This window comes from Actinia tenebrosa, unplaced genomic scaffold (genome assembly GCF_029948245.1).
Source record: "Actinia tenebrosa isolate PJP-AT-01 unplaced genomic scaffold, QUT_ActTen_1.0 PGA_scaffold13__45_contigs__length_12533684, whole genome shotgun sequence".
Taxonomy (NCBI): Eukaryota; Metazoa; Cnidaria; class Anthozoa; order Actiniaria; family Actiniidae; genus Actinia; species Actinia tenebrosa.
In genome coordinates this window covers 10,575,405-10,601,104 of record NW_028292573.1, presented here as the reverse complement: position 1 = coordinate 10,601,104, position 25,700 = coordinate 10,575,405, and the positions used below count along the sequence as shown (strand labels likewise).

General features: G+C 35.7%; 2 protein-coding genes across 4 annotated transcripts; one reads left to right on the top strand and one right to left on the bottom strand.

Annotated features, from left to right (window-relative positions):
* The first annotated feature begins 451 nt into the window (after positions 1–451).
* LOC116292134 (gamma-2-syntrophin) lies at positions 452–16,852 on the top strand. Of its 3 annotated transcripts, none has more exons than XM_031699386.2 (17): positions 452–618; positions 4,649–4,804; positions 8,625–8,684; positions 9,047–9,104; positions 9,232–9,275; positions 9,819–9,860; positions 10,333–10,420; positions 10,688–10,749; positions 11,078–11,196; positions 11,701–11,830; positions 12,353–12,508; positions 12,909–12,980; positions 13,428–13,506; positions 14,040–14,113; positions 14,492–14,584; positions 14,903–15,013; positions 15,748–16,852. In XM_031699386.2, exons 2-17 carry the CDS (start codon positions 4,676–4,678, stop codon positions 15,853–15,855), a joined length of 1,425 nt encoding a protein of 474 aa, XP_031555246.1. In that variant the 5' UTR covers positions 452–618; positions 4,649–4,675; the 3' UTR covers positions 15,856–16,852. The 3 variants fall into 3 exon arrangements, with proteins under 3 accessions (XP_031555246.1, XP_031555245.1, XP_031555244.1); XM_031699385.2 differs by lacking the exon at positions 452–618 and adding an exon at positions 2,870–2,992; XM_031699384.2 differs by lacking the exon at positions 452–618 and adding an exon at positions 3,876–4,481.
* A 1,208-nt stretch (positions 16,853–18,060) lies between these two features.
* LOC116292133 (uncharacterized) lies at positions 18,061–25,035 on the bottom strand. Its single transcript, XM_031699383.2, has 13 exons — positions 24,895–25,035; positions 24,730–24,786; positions 23,961–24,278; positions 22,388–22,691; positions 22,021–22,113; positions 21,720–21,773; positions 21,505–21,559; positions 21,298–21,340; positions 20,613–20,714; positions 20,438–20,516; positions 19,874–20,098; positions 19,730–19,778; positions 18,061–19,127 (listed from the first exon to the last, which is right to left on the bottom strand). The coding sequence occupies exons 1-13, from the start codon at positions 24,964–24,966 to the stop codon at positions 19,094–19,096; spliced, it is 1,485 nt and encodes a 494-aa protein (XP_031555243.2). The 5' UTR covers positions 24,967–25,035; the 3' UTR covers positions 18,061–19,093.
* Between the last annotated feature and the right edge of the window lie 665 nt (positions 25,036–25,700).

Sequence of the window (25,700 nt, the reverse complement as noted above, 5' to 3'; positions counted from 1 at the left end):
GTTGAATGATTGTCAGTTTCCTCATCAAATATAGAAAAATTGGCAGGCTAGCAAGAAAATGTGAGATAAAGCTCCAAAATAACTTTTCCTTTCTGGTGTTCTTTTCGTTTCATTAAAAAGGTAAAGGATCGGTTTTTGAAAATAGAGAAATTCAGAAATTGATGAAAACATGTTTCTAAAAATGTAACTTTTCCTTTCGCATGTTCTTTTCTTGCAAAACATAAGATCACTCAACGTAAACTGTCTTATATTCAGCGTGATTATAAATATTATTGCTAAGAAAAATTGAAGCTATTCAATCATTTGTTGACTAAAAAGTTCTCAAACAAATAATAAACAGGATTAGGAGAGTGTTTTTGTAGATAACGTGACGAGAAAGTGGAACCTGAGATGATCGGTTTTAGTTTCAATATCTCATCACACGGTAAAACCAAAAACCCGAACTATGCCCGATAGTGACCTTTTTCGAGATTCCACAATCCACTAAAACTTGCCAAGTAAATCAACCAAACAGGACGACGAGGATGTGACGAACACCAATCAACAAGCTGGTCTCCCCGAACATCACTTTACAGACCTTTATCATGGTTATCTAGGGAAACATATTCCACGTAATAGGTAAGGAAATAGATACAACTATTGCTTGATTTTGACGTTATCTGTAGGAACTTTTTTAGTCATAATCGCAATCACGGATTTGTTATCTCTCTGAGGAGTGGGGATTTCTCTAGTTAGCTTTAAACAACGCTTCCTGAACATAAAATCGTTAAACTAAGTGATCTTTTTTCTGCGAGAGCTTGCTGTGCCGTACTACTTGCATGTACTTGGGGACGCCCAGTTCTTCATATTATTCCAGCTCTATATTGACATTGAGTACAACGATTCAGACAACGATTGCTTCGCAGTTTGCAGATTTGTGCGGGAATAACATACTTGCTGCGCGTGGTATTTACCGAATATGTAAATAATGATCAAAATTTCCCTAGCAGTGGGTAAATGGTGAATATATGCGTTGTAGGAAATTGGATCAACGTGCGTTGTTGTTCAATAATAGTTTTGTACTAGTACTGATTTCGGATGTTATTAGAATGAATATTAGTAGAATGATTGCCTCAAGACGCATGAGTATAAGGTTATATTTGAAGCTCTCTTAAATAACTCAATATTCCAAAAACAGCAAAGCACCAAGTAGATGATGAAGTGAAATCGGCCATTTCGATCGAATCAAGAGTCTTCAAAACAAGAAACAAAATTAATTAACAATAGGCACAACTACTCGCTTGACCCCATGGTTTGGGAGCACTGAGAGCCAAGCTGCTAAGTGTATTACCATCTTGTAAGATGTCTGAAAAAGCATGGCGCGCAAATTTTGGCTGCATCTGGTCGATGGTTGCATTTGGCGCGATTCGCCCTACCATGGCTTTCAACATGTTTTCAGAACCATTCTGATTCAGGGTTTTTACCTAGTCGTAAAATTTGAAAGGCCAAAAAAGATAGATTGTTTGTGAAAATAGGATTAAGGTATGAACTACTCGTGGTAGTATTGAGACAGTATAGTAATGCGATCTACCGGGCTATAAGATTTATGCTGGCACGTGTGAAAGCTGAAGTACTCTTAGTACGTAAACATATATGTGATGTACTATTATATATATGTATACCCTCCTTATACACCCCAACTGACCACCTCGACGGTACGAACTGATATCATTTAATGGAATGGAATGGAATGAAAGTATTTAAACCGACAATCGTTGGTTTCATTACGCAGGGAATATGTGAGTTGAGTTTGTTTGATGTGTTATTTTCTTCCTTGCCACGAGGGTTTTCTCCGGGTTCTCCGGTTTACTCCCTCCGTAAAAGTCAACATGTGACGAGCTGAGTTCGTTTGATGTGTTGTCCTCAATATAGAATGTAGTGGTAGTGCGTGTGGAGGGAAACTCACGGAAGAGCCCCGTATGGGGAGTGGTGGTTGTAAAATATAAAATTAACTGAATTGAACTGATTCCAGATTAAAATCGAATGGTGAGAAAAAAATGCTTCAGGTCAAAATCAATGGTGAAAAAATATTATATTATATTCCAGGTTAAAATCCGAATACTATGGAAAAAACCGAATGCTCCAGGTAAAAGTTGCGGTCTGGGGTATTACCAAGTGATTCCCTGTAGGGGTAGTGTAGGTCTTGTGGTGTAGGATATTCAATGCATTCCCTATAGGTTGCTATCAATAGACGTCACTTCCGGTAATAGCTCTTTTTTGATGGCTTGTAGAATCCTGGAGGTTGTTTTGATCTCTTATTTAGCTGGTTTGATGTCGTGAAAATAGTCAAATACAATAGTTTGAGGACTTATTTTGATATATTTTGACTTAGCATCCGCTAGTTGCCCCCCAGCCGCGCCAACCGCTTGTTTGCTCCCCAGTCAACTCCAAAAAGTCACGTGATTGATAGTAAGCAATACGGACCGTCTAGGGTATTGTCAATGCATTTCCTATAGGGGCGGTCTACGGTATTGTCAACATCCCCTATAGGGGCGGTCTTGAGCGATTACTACTGAATATAGGTAAGAGGCATGCTTTATTCTGTGCTTCGACGCTTGTTCTTTCCCTTTTCTTAATTCATCCAATCATCAAACTCGCCGACACACAAAAGAATATTGATAAAGGTAGTATTTACAAATGTTTAATCTATTGTAATTTTGTAGAAAATTATACGAAATAAGATATGGAAGTATTTTGACCTTTGATTGACAGCTCAATCTTTGCGATTGCTTGCGTTGTTTGGTTTAATACTTCGATCAGAAACTGGAGCCTTTTCCCGCTCCTGATAAGCCGTAGTTATTCTAAATATAACCGTTCACGTGACAACCCTACTGTGTCAAATGACTCTAGTTGTCACAAGTTACCTGCAGTGAAGTGAAGACACAAAATATCTGTGTTCGATTTAATGGTTTTAATATATTGGCTTACTGGTGTGAATATCGCTTTCTAAATGGTAAGTTGAGCTCTTTTTCTCAAAGCTTGTTTTGTGATTTTATATTGATAATTCTTTATCTGTAATCGAAGTTGAATAGTTGTCCGTCCGAAGACTGATTTCAGTCAACATAGCCAAAATCGAGCGCATTAAAAGGTCAGATGTGAGTCATGTTAAGCAAAAAATATCGAATTTTACTTGAAATTATCGCTAAACGTTTATTGGAAATCCACGATTTTTGGAAATTGAGGTGGCGAATTACCTTTCAGTTAGCGTAACAGTGGCATACATTATGGTGTATGGTACAACTCGAGTTTATGGTTGCGCGCGCTCCGTCGGGTTTCCGGGTCACTACGGGTTTACCTCGCACGAAATATCAATTTTCACCTCCAACTGTCATGAGCCTTTGAAAAAATCCTTATCCTCTGGCCTACAGGGTCTGTGAAAGGCATTAATCGCTAGCCATCATCAGACCATTCATTACGTATTGGTATCTCAATCGTATCTTGGACTGCGTATTCACCCATTCTCATTAATCAGTACGCATGTTTGTCATTAATGTCCTGTCTAAACGTTTATATCGTAAAAATCGATATTTATACCTCCTTTTGTGTGTCGAGGCGTTTAAAGATTTACATCAAGGGTCGTTAATCTGTTTTATAATGCTTAAAAATAACCTAAATTGAAGATTTTGGTTTTATAATTTCAGATATTATACCGTGAGGTATCATTCCTACCGCGCGCGACGGACGCAGGACCCTTGACAAAAAGGCTTATTCTGCTGTCAGAAAAGATTAGCTCTTTCCATTACATTTTTAAGATTTACTGATAAAAGTATGTTGAATACGTGAAGAAATTTAGAAATGCGGAAATAATTCTGCGATTGTATGGAGTTGTCATGAAAGTTCTTATGTGAATTTTCGAGGACAAAATGTTGCGTCTTATGCCTGGCGCGAGAACCACCAATATTCCTACATCTTTTATATCATATATATCTTATCATTTCTGAGCTAAATAGCAGCTCATTTTGGTTTTCTGCAAACATTGCATCTAAGAGCTGCTTGTTTTGAATTTGCATACATGGCTTGAACTGGCTAACGTGAGAGAAAAAGTCGTGAATGCTTTCAGAAATCACCAAGAAAGTTTGAAATGGGGCAATGAATTTCTGTAAAAAATCTAACAGCCACGATGAATCACTTGATTATAACGATGGTTGAAATGATGATGATGATGATTACTATGATGATGATGATGAATGAATGATGGTATCATAGTCCCAGTACCACACGACCGTCCACAGTAAACACTAGAAGAAGCTTAGCCGCGGCACAGCAAGCATAAAGATAACAGATTAACTCATTACTTATATCCGCTCATTTACGATATTGAGCTACTACTCGATCATTTTGTGCCTTGTTTACAAGGATATGTCTAAAAACTTCAAATTCTTGCTCTCCTAAAAGAGTGTTCATTCATCTCTTGAGCTTCTTGGGGACCAAACATGGCGGAGGTTGGTTCTTGGGGTTCTTGTTGTTTTTCTTTGGACGATAACTGCGCTTGCCTTTTAGCTGCTTTGCGCCTCGTTTGCAATTGAAATCCTTCATTGACTCTCCAAGTCTCCGTTTATGGCCAATTCATTGGAGGTAATGCCTTAAAGGATGTGTTTTTACTTTCCAGAAATCCGCTACTCTGGGCTATTTGCACATGCAAGTCAACCGAGGCGAGCTACAGAAAGTTCGTGTAAAGCTTTCTCGGGAGGCCTTGACAATCCAGAAAGAAGGCGGTCCGCCATACGCCTCACCAAATGCTCAACAAGCTACCGGTTCAGGAAATGTAAGCTTAAGTAATTGCTTGTTTTGTTTTGCTTCACACAATTTCAATGCCTTTTTCCTCCTTTGACGCTAAAAACCAATCTCCTACGCACGTTTTAACTTTGTGGTGAAAAAATAGGGTCAAAAAGTCGAACCACATCTTCAAGCTACTGCTTGTAAATCTCAAATATTATATTTAACTAAACCTCTTTACGATCCTTGAGAATATCAGTTTGCACTCCAAAGTCGAACGAAAGTTCAATCGAGTCAAAATAAAATTTGAACCTTCCTTGACATCAGCAAAAACATTCGAGATTCGAAGCCATATTTTTTTAAATATTTCGCCATAAATTTTTGAAAACAAATGCTTGCTAACAAAAATGAAAAAAAAAAAAATTATGCCTCGGCTTTAGATATTTTGGGTATTATCTAAGACTTGCTCTCAAGGCTATATTGTCCTTAATTGTTATTGATATTTTGACTATTGCACGATTTAAGTTGTGCAAATGATTTATTTATTTTCTATCCAATTCACGATTTAAATCCTCTGCCTTTTCAAAATTACATGGTGTTTTATTAATACACCACTTTTCCACCGTCAAATTAAGAATAAGATATTAAAAATAAATAGCTTTTTTAACCTAAAGCTAAAATACGAGTAGAACTAGGATGTTTTCGTTAGTTCTCGAGAAAATTATGCAATGAAAAACCTAAGTGATGTTTTATGTAATGCTTAAAGGAAGCTGTCAACAAGCCATACCAATTCATTTTTTTTTTTAATTTTTCATCAATTTTTACAGATACAAAAGTGATGTTTCATTCTATTGCTCATGGCGTGTTGTAGTTATAGGGTGTAGGCATATTAGGGTGTTATTTTGCAGTCATCATTAATTTCAAAATGTATCTTATATTTTTTATTCAATTTCAGTCGAAATTCAAAATCTAAAATCTGTCAGATTTTTTTTAATTTCCCAGAAAAAAAATCTCAAGGAAAAAAAAATATTCAAGAAAAAATGAATGTAGAGAAATGTGTAAAAATTGACAAGTTCATAACATGTATTGTTCATTTTCAACACATTTTGAATGGATTTCCTGAATTATCTCCTTTCTATACAATCCATACCTGAAAGTATTCATTTTATGTCTAAGTTGCTTCCAATTTGATTAACTTGGCAGGTTACAAAAAATTATGCCACAAATTTTCCATTGGAGGGACAAATTCTATTTTGAAATAATAGAATAATCTCCGTCCAGCTGGTGTATTATTATTGTAGGCACTCTTGACATAGATAGGATGTTTGTGGTATTAATATTATTATTTTTTGATGTGATGTTTCCACTGCAATTAGATTTATTAATCTTTTTCCTTTTCAAATAGTGTGTGTATAATCTCTAAATGTCACAACTCCATGGGAATTTTCACTATGTCCTGTTTTGAATTTGATTTTAATGAAATGGTGTCAATAGATAAGGACACCTCAGAATTATTAAAAAATATTATTGAAAGCATTGCAAGCCATGCCCTTTCTTCTGAGCGGAAGAGAATCAGCCAGTCAGCAAAAACATTTGGTAGCCAGATATGTTACAGCTTATTCCAGATCTGTCATTGACTTGCTAAGAAACATTTTTGTCCTGGGCAAAAACCTGTTTTAGAAATATCGTGATGTGATGAAGCATTGAAGGGAAGCACAGGTAGTGTGCACAAATAAAAATCATATACATGTAAATATTCCTTTTTTACAAGGTTAGCTTTTCATAACCAGTGATAACAAATCTCTGGCTCTTGTTCCATGATTGAATTGCAATATTAAAGTTGATTTTTTTGGAGGAAGGAAAACCTGATAACCTTAAGAAAAACCCTTGAGGCACATGAAAGACTTAACAAACAACTCTACCCTATACTCTCATATGACACAGAATCCAGAAATTGAACCTTGATCACACTGGTGAGAGGCAAGCATTCTCATTGTTATGCCACCCATGCTTCCCAACTTTCGAACTTATTCCACAACCGCTGTGTGCCAACACTCAATGCTATGGTCATCATGGGGCATAAACAAGACAGTATAATTATTGCTTGTTAGTTTTTCCTGTACTTTAAGGGGTTTTCTCTAGGTTCTTGACAAAAATCAACTTATGAGTAATTTTAGTTTGAAAAATAGAAATAATTGGAAAATATACAAATTTCTTAAAATAAAACTTATATCTATTTTTCAAAGGTCTTTGTTTCTGACATTTTTATTATTTCTTGACATTTTGGCAGACTGTTTTTTAATGAAACTTTAATATTTATTCCCGAGTGCTTTTTTCTTTTTTCCCTGTTTTTTATTATCTTAAAGTAAATAAAGAATTATTCAAAACTTTGTGAAAATTTTTTATGGAAAATGTACTGTTCACTTCAAAAACAACAATATCCTCAGACGTGTTTGTAATTAAAAGACACTCCAGTGTCTGGCAGAGCTATCAAGCTTCCATCTGCTTAATCCACAGTAATAGTCACTTAATTGTGTTGTGCTAGTGCTTTCTATAAAGATCTGATAGATACCATGTAATATGCAGCTCAAAAAAGTCTAGTCTGCTACATTTCTTCTTTATTTTGAAGGTTTTTCTTTGCTATTATGATAGGAAATTTTAAAGATGATTGAACTTACCATGCAGATATTTTTTTCCTTGCTATTTTTGTTGGGCAGCATTACTACGACAAATATTATTTTGAGTCTGTTACATGTCTTCTTTATTTTGATGTTTTGTTTATTTTTTTTATTGGTATTTGGTCATTAAAAGAAAATTTTAAAGCTGCTTGAATTTACCATGCAGACATTTTCATCCCACTTAAAAAAATCTCTACCGTAGACACTCAAACTTCTTGTTTTAGTCGTTGCTATTTTCCCCAATAATATAGCAGTTTTAAAGAAAAAAGCAATTTTAAAGAAAAGAGATTCTTGAACATAAATAATAATCTAGTTTCTAATATATAATTGGTAGAGAAAAGAATGCTACTTAAGGGAATGGCGCACAGGCTAAGATGGGAGAACATTCACTATGTACATCTGTTATTACTTACAACATGAACAAATTATTGTGTGATCCTAAAATATATACTGAAAGGCTTTAACCTTGGTGTCAAAGAACTGGTCAGATTTTTAAATTACATTTTATGATGATAGCTTTTTTCAGGTAATATTTTTTTGGCAGTGATCTACTAAAATATTTTTAAAGGGAAAAAATGCAAATTCCTTACTCGTGTACACCTACTTTGTTCTTTATTTAATTCCAGTGATAACATGTGTTGAGTAGAAGTAATCCAAGATGATCTGTATTTACAGATAGAATCAAATCTTAGTGCATTTACTGATAAAACATCCAAAATCCTGTTTACTTATCTCTTGATATTTTTCAGGTCATTTGGCATCTACTAATAATCCTACATTTGTGATATTGATGTTAAGCCATGGCTTTTTTCTTTTCCTTATTTTTTTATATTCGTAAAATACCATTGTAATACTTGAGTACAGAACTATTTCTTCAGGAAGCCTTATTCTAACATCAAAACAGAGTGCTCACACTAAATCTGTGAAACAAATACTAATTTTTAGCACTAAATAGTGATAATTAAACAATAGAAAACAAAGTATTCTGTATAAAGTAATACTAATTAGCACTATTTAATGTTCACGGTTTTAGTGCGTGCACTCTAACCACAAAATTATACATAAATTTTAAAAATGCTCAACTTCAATAATACGAAAGAAAAAAAATTGTGGAGCTTTTTACAAAATGGAAGCTAACCCTGAACAAGTGAGAATTTAGAATTCAATTTGCATTTTCATTTTATTTCATAGAATCGCAGGGAGGTCCGTATTGCTCGGAGAAAAGTGGGTGGACTGGGAATGAGCATAAGGGTATGTACCAATGATGATTATGTTTAGGGTGATGGTGTTGATGATGATGGTGATGATGATGGTGATGATGATGGTGATGGTGATGATGGTGATGGTGATGATGATGGTGATGGTGATGATGGTGATGGTGATGGTGATGGTGGTGATGATGATGGTGGTGGTGATGGTGATGGTGATGATGGTGATGGTGATGGTGATGATAGTGAGCTAGAACAATGAGAATAGTGATGATAAAGGCAGTTCATAAAATGTAATGACCCCTCTCAACCAAACCAAAATTTGTCTATCACTGTTAGCTTTCCTTGTGTTATCTCATAATTGGAAAAATGTTGATGTGAGACTTTTCTTCATTTCTTATCCAGGGTGGAAAAGAAAGCAACTTACCAATAGCAATATCAAAAATATACAAGAATCAGGCAGGTATTGACAAAAGAATCCTCACACTTTCATATACCTATGAAGAAGTAAACCTAATGATACTACTAGGTGAGTTTGAATAATCATGGCTGACATATAAAAAAGTTATTTGTTTTATTTATTTTTTCAGCTGCTGCTACTAGACAGTTATATGAAGGAGATATTATTGTAGAGGTAAGTAAATGCAAATGCCAAAGATTCTAAATTCCAATTTGGTATGTGAGTTGGCCTTGCCCTGACCTGACTAAGATCAGCCCAGAGGTTGTTTCAGGGTTCGATCTGTGAGTTAGTCATGCCCTGACTTAGATCAGCCCAGAGGTTGTTACAGGGATCGATCTGTGAGTTAGTCATGCCCTGACTTAGATCAGCCCAGAGGTTGTTACAGGGATCGATCTGTGAGTTAGTCATGCCCTGACTTAGATCAGCCCAGAGGTTGTTACAGGGATCGATCTGTGAGTTAGTCATACCCTGACTTAGATCAGCCCAGAGGTTGTTTCAGGGATCGATCTGTGAGTTAGTCATGCCCTGACTTAGATTAGCCCAGAGGTTGTTTCAGGGTTCTATCTGTGAGTTAGTCATGCCCTGACTTAGATCAGCCCTGAGGTTGTTTCAGGGTTCTACCTGTGAGTTAGCTGTGCTCTGACTTAGATCAGCCCAGAGGATGTTTTGGGCTTTTTAGACCAGATAATAATCTCAACAATTTCTTTTCATTTCCAGGTTAATAATCAAGATATGACAAATGCCACTCATGATGAAGCAGTAAGTGATTTAGGCTAAAAAATTAAAATATTCCTGAACTTGTCTACTCACTTGTTTCAACGTCTTCCTTTGTGCTTTGGGGAGAGGAAGGGGAGGAGGAGGGGGCAGAGGAAGTTGAGAGGGACTCTGAGCTGAGCTGAGGTAGAGGCTAGCTTTAGCTTTAAGCTTCTTTAAAACAAATCACTGATGGTTGTAACATTTTGAACTTCAGCTAAAAAAATACCACATCGAACACCTTAGACCTAGGTCAAAAGCCGAACTTCACATGAACCTAGATTAAACAATGGATAGCAAGGCACTCATATTTGATGTTATTAGGTTAGGCTCATGCAAAGTTTGACGTTTGACCTTATTCACCTTAGTATGGCTGTGGAGAATAACCAATTACTCCTTGCATTTGACATTTTGCTAATGCCAAACACTATTACTCTAAAAGTTTTATCTATTCTTTGTTTGTTTCTATGTGTTCCAGGTGGTGGCTTTGAAGGAAAGTGGTCCAGAGGTGGTGTTGGTTGTTGAGCATCCAAGTACAGGGTCTTTGGGTCGACAAGAAAAACAAGGTAAAACTTGTAGATGACATCTCAAGATTACGGCTCATTCCATCACCTCCCTGTGTCTGTGATGGAGGGCCATAGATTTCTCAGTGAAAATTGTTATATGTCAACCTCCTTAAATAAAGTTGATTGATTGATTTGTGATCCAAAAAACTCTTGGCATGGTGCTTTTACTTTGATAAATTAAAGCTGATTTTTGGGTCTGAACAAAAAACACAGCACATTTAGAACACAGGTTGGTGTACTGATGACCTGCTGTTCTGTCTTATTCAGCAAATGGTATTGTTAGAAGTATTGAAGAATCCAGTGAAAGGCAGCGCTTCATGAATAGTACGGTAAGAACATCAAACTTGTTGGGTCTCTCCCTTGACTCAAGGGTTTTATCTGGGCTCTCCAGTTTTCCTCCCTTCACAAAACCTAACACGCTAAATTTTAATTCGATTGTTGGATTGGCCGTACCCTGACTTACAGATCAGCCGAGTGGTCACTTTAGGGTTAAGAAAATTGCCTATAGATATTTTTGCCTATAGATATTTTAGTTGATTCTTTAGCAGTTGCTTATATTATATTTCCTTTTAATTAGTCTTTCATCTTATCTGATTTAGTTAAATTGTCACTGCCATTGACTGTGATGGTATCTTGTCTTTTTTTTACTTGATGCAGTCTTCAGATTATGGTGAAACAGATTCCATGTCATCCATGCAGAGTTGGACGGACAACATCATTCTCCCACTCACTTTTGCCTCAATTTCAAGATACAAGACTGGAGAAGATAATCTCAGGTATGGATGATACTTTGTGCCGGTCATGCCTAAAGATACCCAAAGGGACTATGTTCGATAACGAGGTCACTGTTTCATATGGATCTTAATTGTTCATTTTTAGTGCTCTTGAATGTTTCATCTTGAATACTCTGTGGATACTCTATTCTCTGTAATGTGATAAGTTTTGGATGATACTCTGTACCAGACATGCGCAAAGTTCCCCAAAGGAACTGTGTTCCATAACGAGGTGCTCCGTACTGATCTTAGTTGTTAATTTTGTGTGAGTTCTCAAATACACTCGTCTGTTTAATTCTATCATGTGTTAAGAGATACCCATGGAACTTTGTTGGATGATGAGGTGTTTCGTATAGATTTTATTCAGCGCTTGGTGTTATTACCATTTCAATGTCTCAGCATAAAGTAATGTATATTGTGCTGTATGTCAGGGCCATATGTTTCCTACTCATGCAAAAACCGCTCTGTATATCAATTATTATTCCTTGATATTATGTTGTGTTTCAGGTCCAATGCGTTTGAAGTGAGTTCAATGGATGGTGGTGCATCAGTTGTATTATACAGTGAGAATAGTGGAGAACTGTTATCATGGTATACAGCCATCAAGGACAGGATATCCATGCTCCTGGATCAGTCGGTAAAACTAACTCACTTACTAATAGAGATTTTTTGTGGGTTGACTTGACTGGCTTTGTTGTTTTACTTGGGTATAGGGACTGTCTAAGATGATTTAAGCTCCAGATCATTAAGGTGCACCATTGTAGGGGATAAATTGTTATCTCATGTAACCTGATTTAAATTGATTTACAGTCAACTCTCGTTACAGCGGACACCCTCAGGACTGTCACTTCACGTACGTAATAGCAAGCGTCCTCATAGCTAGAATTAATTACGGTCATTTATTGGTCAATATTGAGTTGTCCGTAATATTGGGGTGTCTGCAAGGAGAGAGTTGACTGTATGACCAAAACTAAAAGTCAAACCAGCTTCTACTTCATGCAACATTGTTGTGTGCTGGGAGCTAATATTGAACAACATGCATTTTCAACTTGCAATGATATTGTTGCATGTTGATAGACTTATGTATTTAGGGACACTATAGAAATCCACACTTTTCCTTATGAAACAGTTGTTGACTTGACGTCTCCATTTATTTTAGATTAACATGTCCAACTCATCACTACCTTCAGCCGAGCAGATCATCCACATGTGCTGGGTCTGGGAACGTATCCAATCAACAACACACTGGAATGTGTGGAAGCGCAAGTTTATGACAATTAAAGGCTGCGAAATAGCCTTATTTGAAATGCCTCCGGTAAGTGAGTACTGTTTTTACTCCTCCGATAGACTAACGTTGGAAAATTAATACTTGCTTCAGTTTTTTTCAAAATTTTATTCATTTGATTCCACAAATCAGCACAGTCCACATTATTCAACACTAGTTAATATCAGAATGAAAGCCTTGGTTTATGCCTCTGTAAACCCATCCTTACGAGTTTGGATGGCTTGTGCTGCTTAGTTCAAGGCTTGTAGCTCAAGCAGGTTCAACTCTCATATGAACCAGAAATCAGTGTTATATTTTTCCCATGTGTTATTTTCTCCCTTGCAAGTAGGGTTTTTCTCCAGGTTCCGCAGTTTTCCTCCCTCCGTAAAAATCATCATGTAAGTTGAGTGATGTTTGATAACAGCAGCTATTTTTTGTCTGGTATTTGCAGGTTGTAACACGTGACTGGCTTCAAAGTGAGATCACTTTTAATTTAATGGAAATTGTATTCCATGTTTGTCGGGTGCGTACTTTGTACTATACTACCAATGTAAAAAGCACCATTTTACCAATCACACACTTACAAGATTAATGCTTGGATCAGATGTTATATAATGTGAGGTTATTGTTTTCAAGCATTCTGATTGGTTGAGCAGTAATAATGCATGCAGGTTTTGTCATCTTCACCTGTCACTTGTCACCATTTTTTAAAATTCATAACTTATTGAAATACTGCATGGAACACGGCACTGTCATGTTTTCCAAAGTCTTTTAACTTTAACTTTTGATTTTGAGGTTTCATTTTTTTAAATATTTTATTTTGTTGTGTAAATCTGACCTTGGTCACCCTTACTTATGCCTTCATATAGATGGTCTATTTGAATCCTTAAATATTACACTTTATATCAGATTTTTTTCTTATTTTTTCTTAATTTGACTTTAATCCTTGTGTGGTTTATACCCTACACAGGAAGATGAACTTCTTGACAAGAGAGAAAACTGTTTTTACATTCAAACCTGTACAGGAGAGAGCTGCTACTTCAGTGTTGGTTAGTACTCTTAATAATACTTCTCTTTTGAAAGTTTATTTATCTACGAAGTACATTTACAATGTACTATACCAAACTTCTGCTTCTTTTGTCTGGATGGTTCACCCTTTTGCTTAAAGAAATAAGTAGAAATAAGTAATCTCTGACAAGAAATTAATATCATTGAGAAATGGAATGACAAAAAAAAGCTTGGCATGATTGGTGGGTGGGGTGCAGCCAACTCCAAAAAAAGTCATAAGTTCTAGTAGTACCCTTTTCGTACAGCAACTATGTAGACTAAACCAAAGAAGACCTTGGGCTTTCTGTTGAGAGAGACATTTTTGCAACCATGCAGTTTTTAGTGCATAAAGATGTCTTTTCTGAATAAAGGGCATGATAGTTGATCTTTATATAAGTAAGGAAGAAGGTACAGTGATACCTCTATTAGGCTGTCACAAAATTTACAGTAAAACTAACATCCAGAAGATGTTAATTTAATATACAGCTACCAGTGAATATACTAAAAGTGGTTTTGACTTCTCACATGTTTGTAGATACACAAGCTGACTGTACAGACCTTTCTAACAGTGTACATCGTGCTACTCATATCTCAGTCGCACAAGTAGAGGTTGGTTGAATGATGAGCAAAAGCTTTATGTCAGTTCCTTAATTTTTAATTTCACTAGCGCAGGATTTACTTTACTTCACTATGAAAACTGTATGGCATTGATGTCAGTGCATGACATAACTGTGACTTTAGCACATTCAAGCATTTTAATCACTTATATGACCAATAATTTTGAGGACTGTGATTGGTGTTGAATTCCTTGATCCTGTACCCTGACCATGTGATACCCTGCAATATGGTACAGCCATACAAGGTCGCTTCCACCTTGTGCCTTACAGGTTGTGTGCCTTTTAAGGCGTGATGAGAATTCACAGTTGTCATTAATGAAAGCCTTAAATTCTGGACTAGTTAATGATGGTACTTAATCCTTCCTTTCAGTGTCGGACTTTTCCTGGCAAGTGGCATGGACGTGCTGTCAAACTTGTACTAGACTTAAAGCGTGGTTTACGACTGTACAGTGCAGAGGATAGGGTGAGTATGTCAATGTTGTGTGCTTTGTAACTAGTGTTTAAATCTACCTGGGTTGCTAAAGACAACTGGAAACCACTGGAAACCAACTAGACTTTATTAGTTTTGCTATCAGAATACAGATTCACACTTTTCACTTGTTTAACGGTTTGATATGTACTTTCTTAGGGTCATTAAGCATGAGAAAGAAGCATTGCTTGATGACCCTAAAGAAGTTTACTTACTAGTTTGATAAGGTCACAGACATATAACAACGGCTCTGAATACCAATCATTTCTTTGAATATGAGAGGTCTTCAAGAAACTATCATTTTTGTTACAGACGTTGCTATGGCAATACAGATTTTCTTATCTAAGAGGTTCATCAGATGACGGGCATAAGAAAATCACCCTTCTATTTTCACCTGCTCCAGGGGGACCATTTGACAGACAGGTATGTAAATGGATTGTTTTTAGATCTTAGAATAACTTGGTGAAACAGGGATGGCATGTATGGGTGGTGTAGAGGTTTACCGCTTGCATCTCACTGCTGTGGTCCGGGTTTGAGCCCCAGCTCAGACTGGATCATATGTGAGTTGAGTTTGTTTGATGTGTTGTTCTCTCCCTTGCCATGAGGATTTTCGGTGGTTTCCTCCCTCCCTAAAAATCAACATGTGAGTTGAGTGTTGTATGTTGTAAATATAGAATGTAGTGTTGGTGCATGTGGAGGGAACCTCACAGAAGAGCCCCATACTGGGAGTGGCGTGGTTGTAAAATATATAAGTTTTTAAACAGTATCATGCATTCATGCAGTAGAACAAATCAAACCAAGTAATGTAGTTAAAGTGCAGAATTGGTTTTATTTCAAAACCAATAAATAGAGCTTATATATATAACTGCCCCAAATGTTATGGCACACTCATGGAAATGGGACATCCATTCAGTATTTTTTATCAAGTATTGTTTATCATTAGTATGACGAGATTTCAATGTCTGTTCCACTTTGCATGCTGGACTCATCAAAAGCTAATTTTCATCCACGAATTTGAATTGAGGTGCATGATGTAGGGTACATCCATATACCACCGTGCTATATATTCATACATCACTTATCAATCCAATGCATGTCCAGTATTGATCATTAAGTCATTACCAGAGTTATTTAAGTGTTGTGATCTCCTTCTTAAGGAACTTGAATTTACCAATATGCAGCTAGTGCTGACAGTGATGCACGCCTTCTATGCTGCTAAAGTTGCTCAAGTGGACCCAAAATTTGTAATGGAAAATTCCTTCTAAACTCAAGAGGAATGACACAGATTCTACTTGGTGGAGTTCGCAGGGTAAATCTTAGCTATAATGACTGGCTCTTCTTTGGTCAGATTGATATCAATAGAAATGGTGTTGCATTAAATGTTGCCATTTAAAGAACTTTAAAGAAACCTAGGTATTCCAGACTGCAAATGATACCTAATATTTTACATAACTAACACAGGTATCCCACTAGGGGAAAATGTGGGACAACTACATGTACAAAGGATGGGATAAAAATAACCTTGCATATGGTTGCTATGGAAATGACAAAAAACACAGGTTTCCCAAAAGGGCAAATAGGGGAGGTGGAATTTAAAACGAAAAAATGATTAATGGTGTAAATTACAATGAAATTTAATAGAAATTGATATTGAAAAATATGGCTAAATAAGAACAAAAATAGTGCAAACATTAAAATTTCAAACTTGGCTTGCCGTTCAGGACTAGATTACTAGAATATTATTCTCCCTGATGGGAGGTCAGTATTGAGAATAATTCACCTGAACATCTCATCATCTGCTCTCACAGTGCCATGGGTTGCATGCAGAGGCCTTAACACTCAGGAATGCTTTCAGATTCCATAATTTCTATATACCTATTTCAAAACAGATAGCCATCGCTAAAGGCAATAGGCGAAACGTTATAGGTCATTCCAAGATCCAAGAATAGCTGGAATGACTTGTGTTTCTGCTTCTTATTCTCGACAAGAACATGGACCTTAGTATTGAGACTGATTCAATGTTGTTTGTATTCAACAAGACCATTTCCATGTCAGAATGACCGCCTATTGTCTTTGGCGAGGACAAACTTTTTTGAACAAGGTGTATTTATAGAAGCGGGTTATTAGTGGTCAGCCCAATCACCTGCCCGAGGGCATAAAGCTGAACAACCCTGTAATGAAGATTACAGTTAGCTTTCATCTATCGTTACTACTCAATTCACTAAACACCTTTATTGTTGTTGATAGGATTTTTTTTTTTTTTCATTTCAAAATATTTTATCTCTTTGTAGGGGTAGAAAGAACTGATATAATTTACAGTGTTATTTGGAATTTTGTCTTGCTAATCTTAAGGAGCTAAAGGGAGAGATTCTGGTTCTTTGACAAAACTTTTTTGCCTGAGACTGATCTTATAGCCTGCATGTATCCTAACATAAGCCATCACTAAGGTCTCAGCTTGGACTCCCTAACTCGGCATCACTTGTGAGTAGAATTTGGATCTCTTCTTGATTCAATTGGTTTCCTCCTGCTGTTTGGTTTTCCTCTCTCTGCAAAACCTACAGTAATGAGGTAAATTCCAATTTGATCACAGTTTACGGCTTGTAGTACATGTATCTGCAAAGTACGCCATTCGTTGTTCCAACTCCGACAATAGCAAACCAAACACCTGTTGCAGCAGTTTTCCCAATGGAATTAAAATCTTGTCCCACAAACAACTTCAGAGTATCTGTTTTAACAAGTACTACGAGGTTAATGGGGCAATTGTTTATTCTTTTTGCAGGACAGTTAACAATTGAAACAATTTATAATCAATTTCCCCTGATCAGAGTCTTAAATTCTGTGATATCCTAGCTAATTTGTTGAGATTGTGGGACATAGCAACTGTAACTAAGGGGAGTTGGAACCATGAATTAGGGATATACATGTATAACACCATTTGTTGTACAGATTTGCAGACAGGTCTAGAGCAGATGGATGGTTTGTGTTAGGATACAAGCAACTATTAATTATATCCCTCCTCTTTATGAGGACAGAGTCTTATATAGTCAAATACTTTTATTATTGCTATTATGATAATAATTATAATATATATACACACACATACATACATACTAACTAAGAAATTGATATATTTAAAGGAAATTCTAGAAATTAATGTTGCATTAACGACTCCAGATAATAAATTAACACATTTTGTGAAAATTTCAAATTTTGAAATCTGGATTATATTATTATATTATTCTCCTTTGAGGAACTATTTGATTGATTTTACCTAACCCTTGAATTTAATTAATTTTTAATGTGTAGTTCCAGAAATCATCCATACCCACCCCACAGAGGAATTTGGAATTTCCGAAGAGTAGGGGGGTCAGACAAAGAACAAAAATTACTGAGTTTGTATGGAAGAAAATTGGAATTTCTGGAGGTAGGGGGGTGTCTTAAAAAGATTCCTCCGTAATGGGGGGGGGGGGGGGGGGTATGGATAATTTTTGGAACTACAAAATATGCGATTTTAAATTGTCATCCTTGGCTTGGTTCTGCAAGAGGCTATAACTAGTTCACCCACGGCCTCAGGTAGCCCCTTAAAGACCCATTGCCACTTACCGTGATGCACTGCGGTCACAGATGAATTTCGTGGTCCATGAAATTCAAAGATTCATATATTGAATAATAACTTCATATTAAATCCTTTTCCGACATAGCACTAAGGCACAATAATGATTCTTTTACATTCTTTTAAGAGTTTATTCAAAAGGTTAGAATTGTTTTTTCAGTGGTGACATGATTCAAAATGTAAACAAATTGTGATGCATCACGGTAAGTGGCAATGGGTCTTTAACCATTACTTGACATACATGCAACAGAAATCAATTATGAAAATATCTACTAATATAACCTATTACAGTGATTTTACTTGGCCTGTGAGTAGTAACCATAGTAGTAGACAATAATACCATCGCTTTCTTTTGTTTACTAATTGACTCTAAAGTCACTAGTTAATGTAAAACTTTGTTTCACAGAACAAGTAAGATCACTCTGACTATTTCATGGGTTATTATTTTTGGGATCCTCCCTCACCACTCAAAATGTAGCCTACAACACTGTATCATTACAACCAAATTTGTCTCCACAAATGTTCACTGAGAGACGCCAAAACTACAAAATCTTTGTATTGCAGATTAGGAAATTTTCTTGGAGCTATTATTGGGATCCTCTTGCACCACTCAAAGTGTAGCCTACAACACTGTATCATTACAGCCATTTTGCCTCGATAAATGTTCACTGCAAGACTTCAAAACTATAAATCCCTATATTGCAGATTGGGAAATTTTCTTGGAGCAAAAACTTGTATAGTTTGGATTGTATTGTTTTGAGGGTGGGAAATTTGATTTTGCTTTCTAAATAAGTCCCATACAGAGGTATGATATGTGAGATTCCATAGATGTATCAAAATATTGACCTTTCATTCAGAAGATGGGACTTCCTACAAAAAGGTATAAGCTTCTATCTCCTCTTGATCTGTGCTCCAGCAATGTTTCTGTAGAGAATACGAATCAAAAAAACTATTAGTATATTTTCATGGTAATATATAAAGGATGAATTCTACAGTATCCATGTACTACTGCCAGATGCCTTGAAGAGGAAGGACTCCCATAATGGTACGGAATACTGACGACACACTTCACAGTGCCCGAGATCACTACTCAGCCAATCAAAATGCTTGAACACAGAACTGTCATAATCATGGCACTACACGTCTGTACCATGATATTTCGTCTGTATTCTACTAGTTTTGCTGATTTTACAAAATATCATGCTTGGAATCAATTGGCATGCCTGGCTACACATCTGTACCATAATATTTTCGTCTGTATTCTACTAGTTTTGCTGATTTTACAAATTATCATGCTTGGAATCAATTGGCATGCCTGGCTACACATCTGTACCATAATATTTTCGTCTGTATTCTACTAGTTTTGCTGATTTTACAAATTATCATGCTTGGAATCAATTGGCATGCCTGGCTACACATCTGTACCATAATATTTTCGTCTGTATTCTACTAGTTTTGCTGATTTTACAAATTATCATGCTTGGAATCAATTGACATGTCTGGAATCAATGTACAGTATATCCTACCTTTGATTCTTTAACAGTTTCATGGTTTTCTTCATCATTGGTGCTTGGCCTGAAACAAAATATACAAGTCCTTGGTATGTTAGTAAGAGGTTTGAAGTTCCCCAGGACATGAGGTGTGAATGTTTGTGCACATCATTTTCTTACCCAATCTTCTAGCCAGTGGTGCAGGAGCAGGAGCAGCAGAAAACGATTGCAACACATGACTGCTTGGTTTTGACGAGTGGGAAGATTTTGGAGCAGACGAGCGTTTGATTGGTGAGATAATGGGTATTTCAATGCCATGTCCTGTACCGTACCGTGCCTGTTTTCGGCGGATCTGAGGAGGCGGCTTGGCTTCTGATGTCACAAATGCTAACTTGACCTGCCGTTCTGTAGGTAAATGCAATGACTTAACAGTTGTAAAATATATGAGGCTCTCAAAATTGGCTGTTGCTAATTTGCATAAAATAGTAAAATAATAATAAAAATAATATTTAAGACAAACTTTGAGATAACGAGAAAATAACGTAAAAAATGTGAGTGAGAATGAAAGAGAGAATAAATGGAAACAAATTCGAAAAGATGTCAAACTGAATGAATAAGAGTGAATAGATGGAATCAATTGAAGATTTCTTACTTGGGTTTGTATTAACACTTTTACTTAACCGTCAACAAAAAGATAGACAAACACTTCCCTTGAAAATTCTTTGTATTCTTTCTTCAGTTTACCTGGTTTTTTGGCTGCCTGGGCTGCAGCAATCTTCGCATTGATTTTTTCAAGTTTTTCTTCTCGTTCTTGGCATTTTTGCTATCAAAATTTAGTGAACAAATATAACATAAGTGTGAGATGGAAAAAGTCCTCAATCAATGCAAAATGTATCCCCTTGAAAGTTGTGATACGTACCAGATAAGAATCTCGCCATGAAAGACCGTCAACTTTCTTCTCACATTTGAATTCACGTCGATAATGAGCCATCCATAGCTCATCTGATTCTTCAATGAAATACTGCAAAAAGTGTTTTTGGTTAGCGATGTCTGCCAAGAAATTACAGGGGGGAGGGGAAGTAAGGGGGAAAATTGGAGTGGGAGTAAAATAAATGCAGTGAAAGTTCTCCATCCCCTACCACTTATCATTCCCTTGAAAATTAAAATTCTTTTATTGAGTTCTTATTCCATATCATTTTATTATAATTATTTTCTCAGCAATTACTAGACTAGTAAACGAAGGAAATAATACCCAAGGGAATGATACACAATCTTAAATGGTGTGAAGTAGAATGAAGTCATTTTGATGGAAATGTCTGAAAAATTTTTCTCTGATTTGTCTGTAGACATCCAAGATCCTACCAAAGTTTGTTACGACTGAAGGAATACATGTTTCACCACACATACACCTATTTCAAAAAACTTTGTCGGCCAGCGATCTGAAATAGGCGATCTGAGACTAAAAGAAATGTTTGTGCTTTTATGTTTTCTGGTTAAAATATGAAAAAACTCAAGGTCATGCTTCATATGGTACCAATCTAAAAGGAAACTATTTTCTATTTTCTAAACTGTTTTCCATTACATTTCACTCGTATTATACTCACAGGATTATACTCCTCCAGATGTAACAGCTGCTGGGGGTTGCATCTGCAAGAAAAAAAGGTTCAAATGATAATTTTGCAATGAACATTAATAAATTAATTTCTAAATGTGATGGAGGGGGCCGCAAGATTAAGTGCAAACCAACATATATGGTGGGAGCAGCAGCATGAAACAACTGAGGTGAATGAATATTCATAGTGTATACTTACTTGACTAAAACAGGGTATAGAATATCATAGGGTACACCACCAGTGTCGTTAAGGGCTGTATAAGAACAGATGAAAAATGTTATCAGGTTAGAAATGTCCGTTCATCAAAGTTAAAGACCGAGCGATATGATTCCACGAGGTAGTCATCTCAAATCATCAATGACCCTCCCCCCTTCCACTTGTATGATATCAACATGATTCATACATGATCTTACCATCAATGTGCTCTAGTAAGACTCTTATACAGCTATCAAACAGTGAAGTTACAACTGAAAAAAAGAAAAAACACAGTGACATGAAAAATGGGATACAACTATTATACTTTTATAATAATATACTATATTATTATATAATTATATCCACTTGCTTGGGCATAGACCAGACGTCAATCATTTCCATGAATTGACAACTCGATTCTTAATAATTATGATTTCTACATCTCAAGTAATGTTTTATTTCTCAAATATTACTTGTAAACAAAGGAATAATACTCAATTCAAGGGGATGACAACTTACCTCCACAGGATGCTGGATTTTTTCGTCCGGAGAATACTTGCGTTTTCGACTTCTTTGACTTGATTGCCCCAACAAATGTTCCGTCAATGTCTCCTAGAGATCAAAACATAATTTATTTCTTTGCTTTACAAGTGCTCTACAGATCCCAAAGTGCAGAATATTGATCACGGTACAGAGATATAAGCAGGCATTTTATATTGCTTTTATAAAATATTTTTGAAGCATTTTGTGTGAGGGTGCCTACAGACACTAATATAAAACACAGTAGCCAGCCAATCAGCATGCACATTATATATCTCAAATATTCTATCCAGCCTATCAGCGTGCACATTTTATCTCAAATATTTTATGAATATATAATATAAACCTCCTCGTTTCTTGATGGGAGAATCATCAATGGAGGGTAGTCTTGATGGCTTATATGTTGGCTGGATATCTGGTAGAAGAGCTTCATTAACGAATGCAGCTGATGGTAGAGGGGGTAAGTAATAGGGGCTTGCTGTGTGGTCATCAATTTCCTGGTTGCTATGGTGATAAGATGAATTGTCTCTTCTTGATGTCGAAGATGGTTGTGATGCCGTGGAAGGGTGTGGTCGATGTCTTTTCTTTGGTTTGCTTTCTTTACTTATTTCACAACCAAATGATATATCACAGAGTTGAAGAGATGGAGCCTATAAATAAAAAAATATCAATAATTATTTAATCATCCAATAAAATAAAGAAAATAAACTACAACTTAAAAAAAATTGATGTTGAAATAAGATTAAAACCAAATTATATCTATAAAATAGGATTATGTTGCGTGATGACACTAAAACCAGAAGGAAAGTAGACTATTGTAAATACTCTATTTTATATCTTCGTTCAATGACCACGAACAATAGTTTTATGTCGAGGTTGGAGTTTCTGTGCATAGCAAAACCATAGTTTATCATTCACGGCAACTCCTGCCTTGGCTTGGAACTATTATTTGTGGTCACTGAACGGAACTGTAAAAATATGGAGTATTATGTCAAAACCATTATGCCATACTGCTGATCAACCACTCATATTGTACACTTTACTTTAAAAAATAAAAGATTTTATTTTTGCTTATATTTTTACAGCTAAAAATTGGACAAAAGAATTTTCTTCGCTGAAAATCAAAATGAATTAATTACAGGCCTGACTGTCCTTGTCGCTATGCAGAGTAATCATATTCATGTAAATACCACTAAATGGCGAGTGAAGACTTTCAGTTTTGTTTTTTTAAAGTTTGTATTTAAATCACAGACTGAATTAAATACTCGTTCAGTGAAACTTCATTTGAATGTAACAGCTAGGTACATACTGCTTCTATCAATTGAAACTAGTCATTTGATATTTCTTTATGATAAAAGATTATCATTGAAAATACTAGTTTGAACAATAGATTTCTCTGTCTCGACCTTAAAGAAGTTAATGTGGAATTTCTGAAACGACATTGGTCTTAGACGACAGCCTTTCCTGAAGAGGGGAAATGCAGGAAGCTCGGGGAAAATCCCCGGAAGTGAGGTGCACACGAATTAACAACAAACCTAGAACTAAACATGGCCAATTATTAAATGTATTTGCTGAGAAAATAATGGGAAAAAAATAATAATAAATTAAAGTTTGCAAGCAATATTAATAAGAAACAGTGTAAAAGATTATTTTAAAAAAATCATTCACCATCTTTGACTTCCAAAACTATTAATTTAATTTTCGTTTGTCTTGCTTTCAATTTTCCCGTCACTTCCTAACTGATGATAAAGCGCAGCCAAAACGGATATAGCACATATTGAAAAGAACTTTGAATACACAATTTTTAGAGCAATCTTCACTTCTTGCATTGCATTGTACGTACCTATACATACATGTACATACATTCTTCATCAACAAAAAATGAGTATAAACAATTGAATATGTTGAGGTGGAAATACCTTTGTTTTGGTGTGATTGTCCTTTTCTGTTTTCCGTTTCTCCCTTTCTTTCTTTTCCCTTTCGTTTATTTCGCTTCCTCTGTTTCGCTGTATTTCAGACTGCTCGATCTCAATTTCACTGTTCAATAATGATGACGATCCTGCTAATTTTGATGACGTCAATGAATGCAAATATTTTCCTACACTCTCTTTGGTATTCTCCATATTCTTGTTACTGATAACAACATTTTTCCATTTTGTAACCAAATTGTTCGCTGCATCACAAACAGGTCCTTCATGCTTCTTCAGTGCATTTACAATTTTTCCAATACCGGTATTCTATGTTAATATAATAAGTAATAAACCGTTATGAAAATAACCAAATATTTTACAAAACTTATACACATCATAAACAACAAGTCAAGATGTAATAAAAACAAACCATCTTGAAGAAGTATTCTTTCCAGTTTCAATTTGTTATAACATTGAGATAAATAACACGGTATTATTCAACATATTTTTCTCGTGTATTATCGTCAGATGATTAGATTATTTTTCCTCGTATGTTCGGAGTATATTCTTATGAAGTTTCTATAGAGAAGACGCGATAGTGAAAGTTTCATCAGAGAAAATAATCCCTGTGATGATACGAGGTATAAGTAATTCCTTCATTGATTGTTTCAACTCAAACTGCTTTGTTTGTGCAGACGTGATTCAACATAAAATAATAAAACCCGGCTCAAAAAACCCCAAAATGTCCTCTTACAGAGTATAATACATCCTACTTTACCTTTAAGATGTCTACGTTAACCTCTAGCTGGTCTAAGTGCCTTAGATATTTTAAAATCTTGAGAAAAAAACAAAATTTGAACGTTACAAGTTTTGATTTTCACAAATTTTGTCGTCAATATTGCTACGATTTTCGGGATTTATTGACTCATTTATTCGATTTTACCTTTCTTTCTTCAAGCTCGTTTGATATTAACTTCTTTTTCACCTTCAAAATGTATTTTTCTACCCCAGGCATGGTTCAAAATATATCATATAATGGCCAAGTAAATACGATTTTATTATCGGCCAAAAAGAATGGTTCAGAAAGCAGTCTTAGAAAGGGAATATTTTGGCCTCGACTAGATGTAAGCATTAACTTCCGATTCAACCGGAAGTCAATGAAGTATTCTCTAGGCCTACTCGAAGTTTTTAGTGCACAGGGACCCCAATCATTCTAGAATCATAAGCGAATGAAAAGTAAATGAGGTGAATTATCATCGGTCAAAAGGCAAGTTGATAGCTTTATTGCTTTCTTGATAATACCTCCTGTAGATTCAATCTCACTTTACAATATTCGCAATAATTGAACTTACGAAATTCTTTTGAACAGGTTTATTTGAGAGTTTTATGCTGTAAAGTGGATTTGTGACAAGACTTACTGGCTGGGTGAGTACCCGGGGTGAGTACAGTTTGTGCTCAAATACTAAAGTAAGCAAATTTACTCAAAAAGCAATTATATTCCACAAAGCTTTGAAATATTTATACTGTACATAATGAGGTATTTCAATGAATGGAATGGCAAGACTTCCACATCTTTATCCTAGATCAGGCGGGGGTAACCAGCTTTATAAAATCCAAGCAGGGGGAGGGGTGGGGGAAAGGGAGTCATCATACATCTTGTTCAAAATTAGTCATTCAAGAAAGTTTAGCTACAGGATTTATCATCACAGACTTTTACAAATTATCATGGAACTTTCTTTGTAGATAATA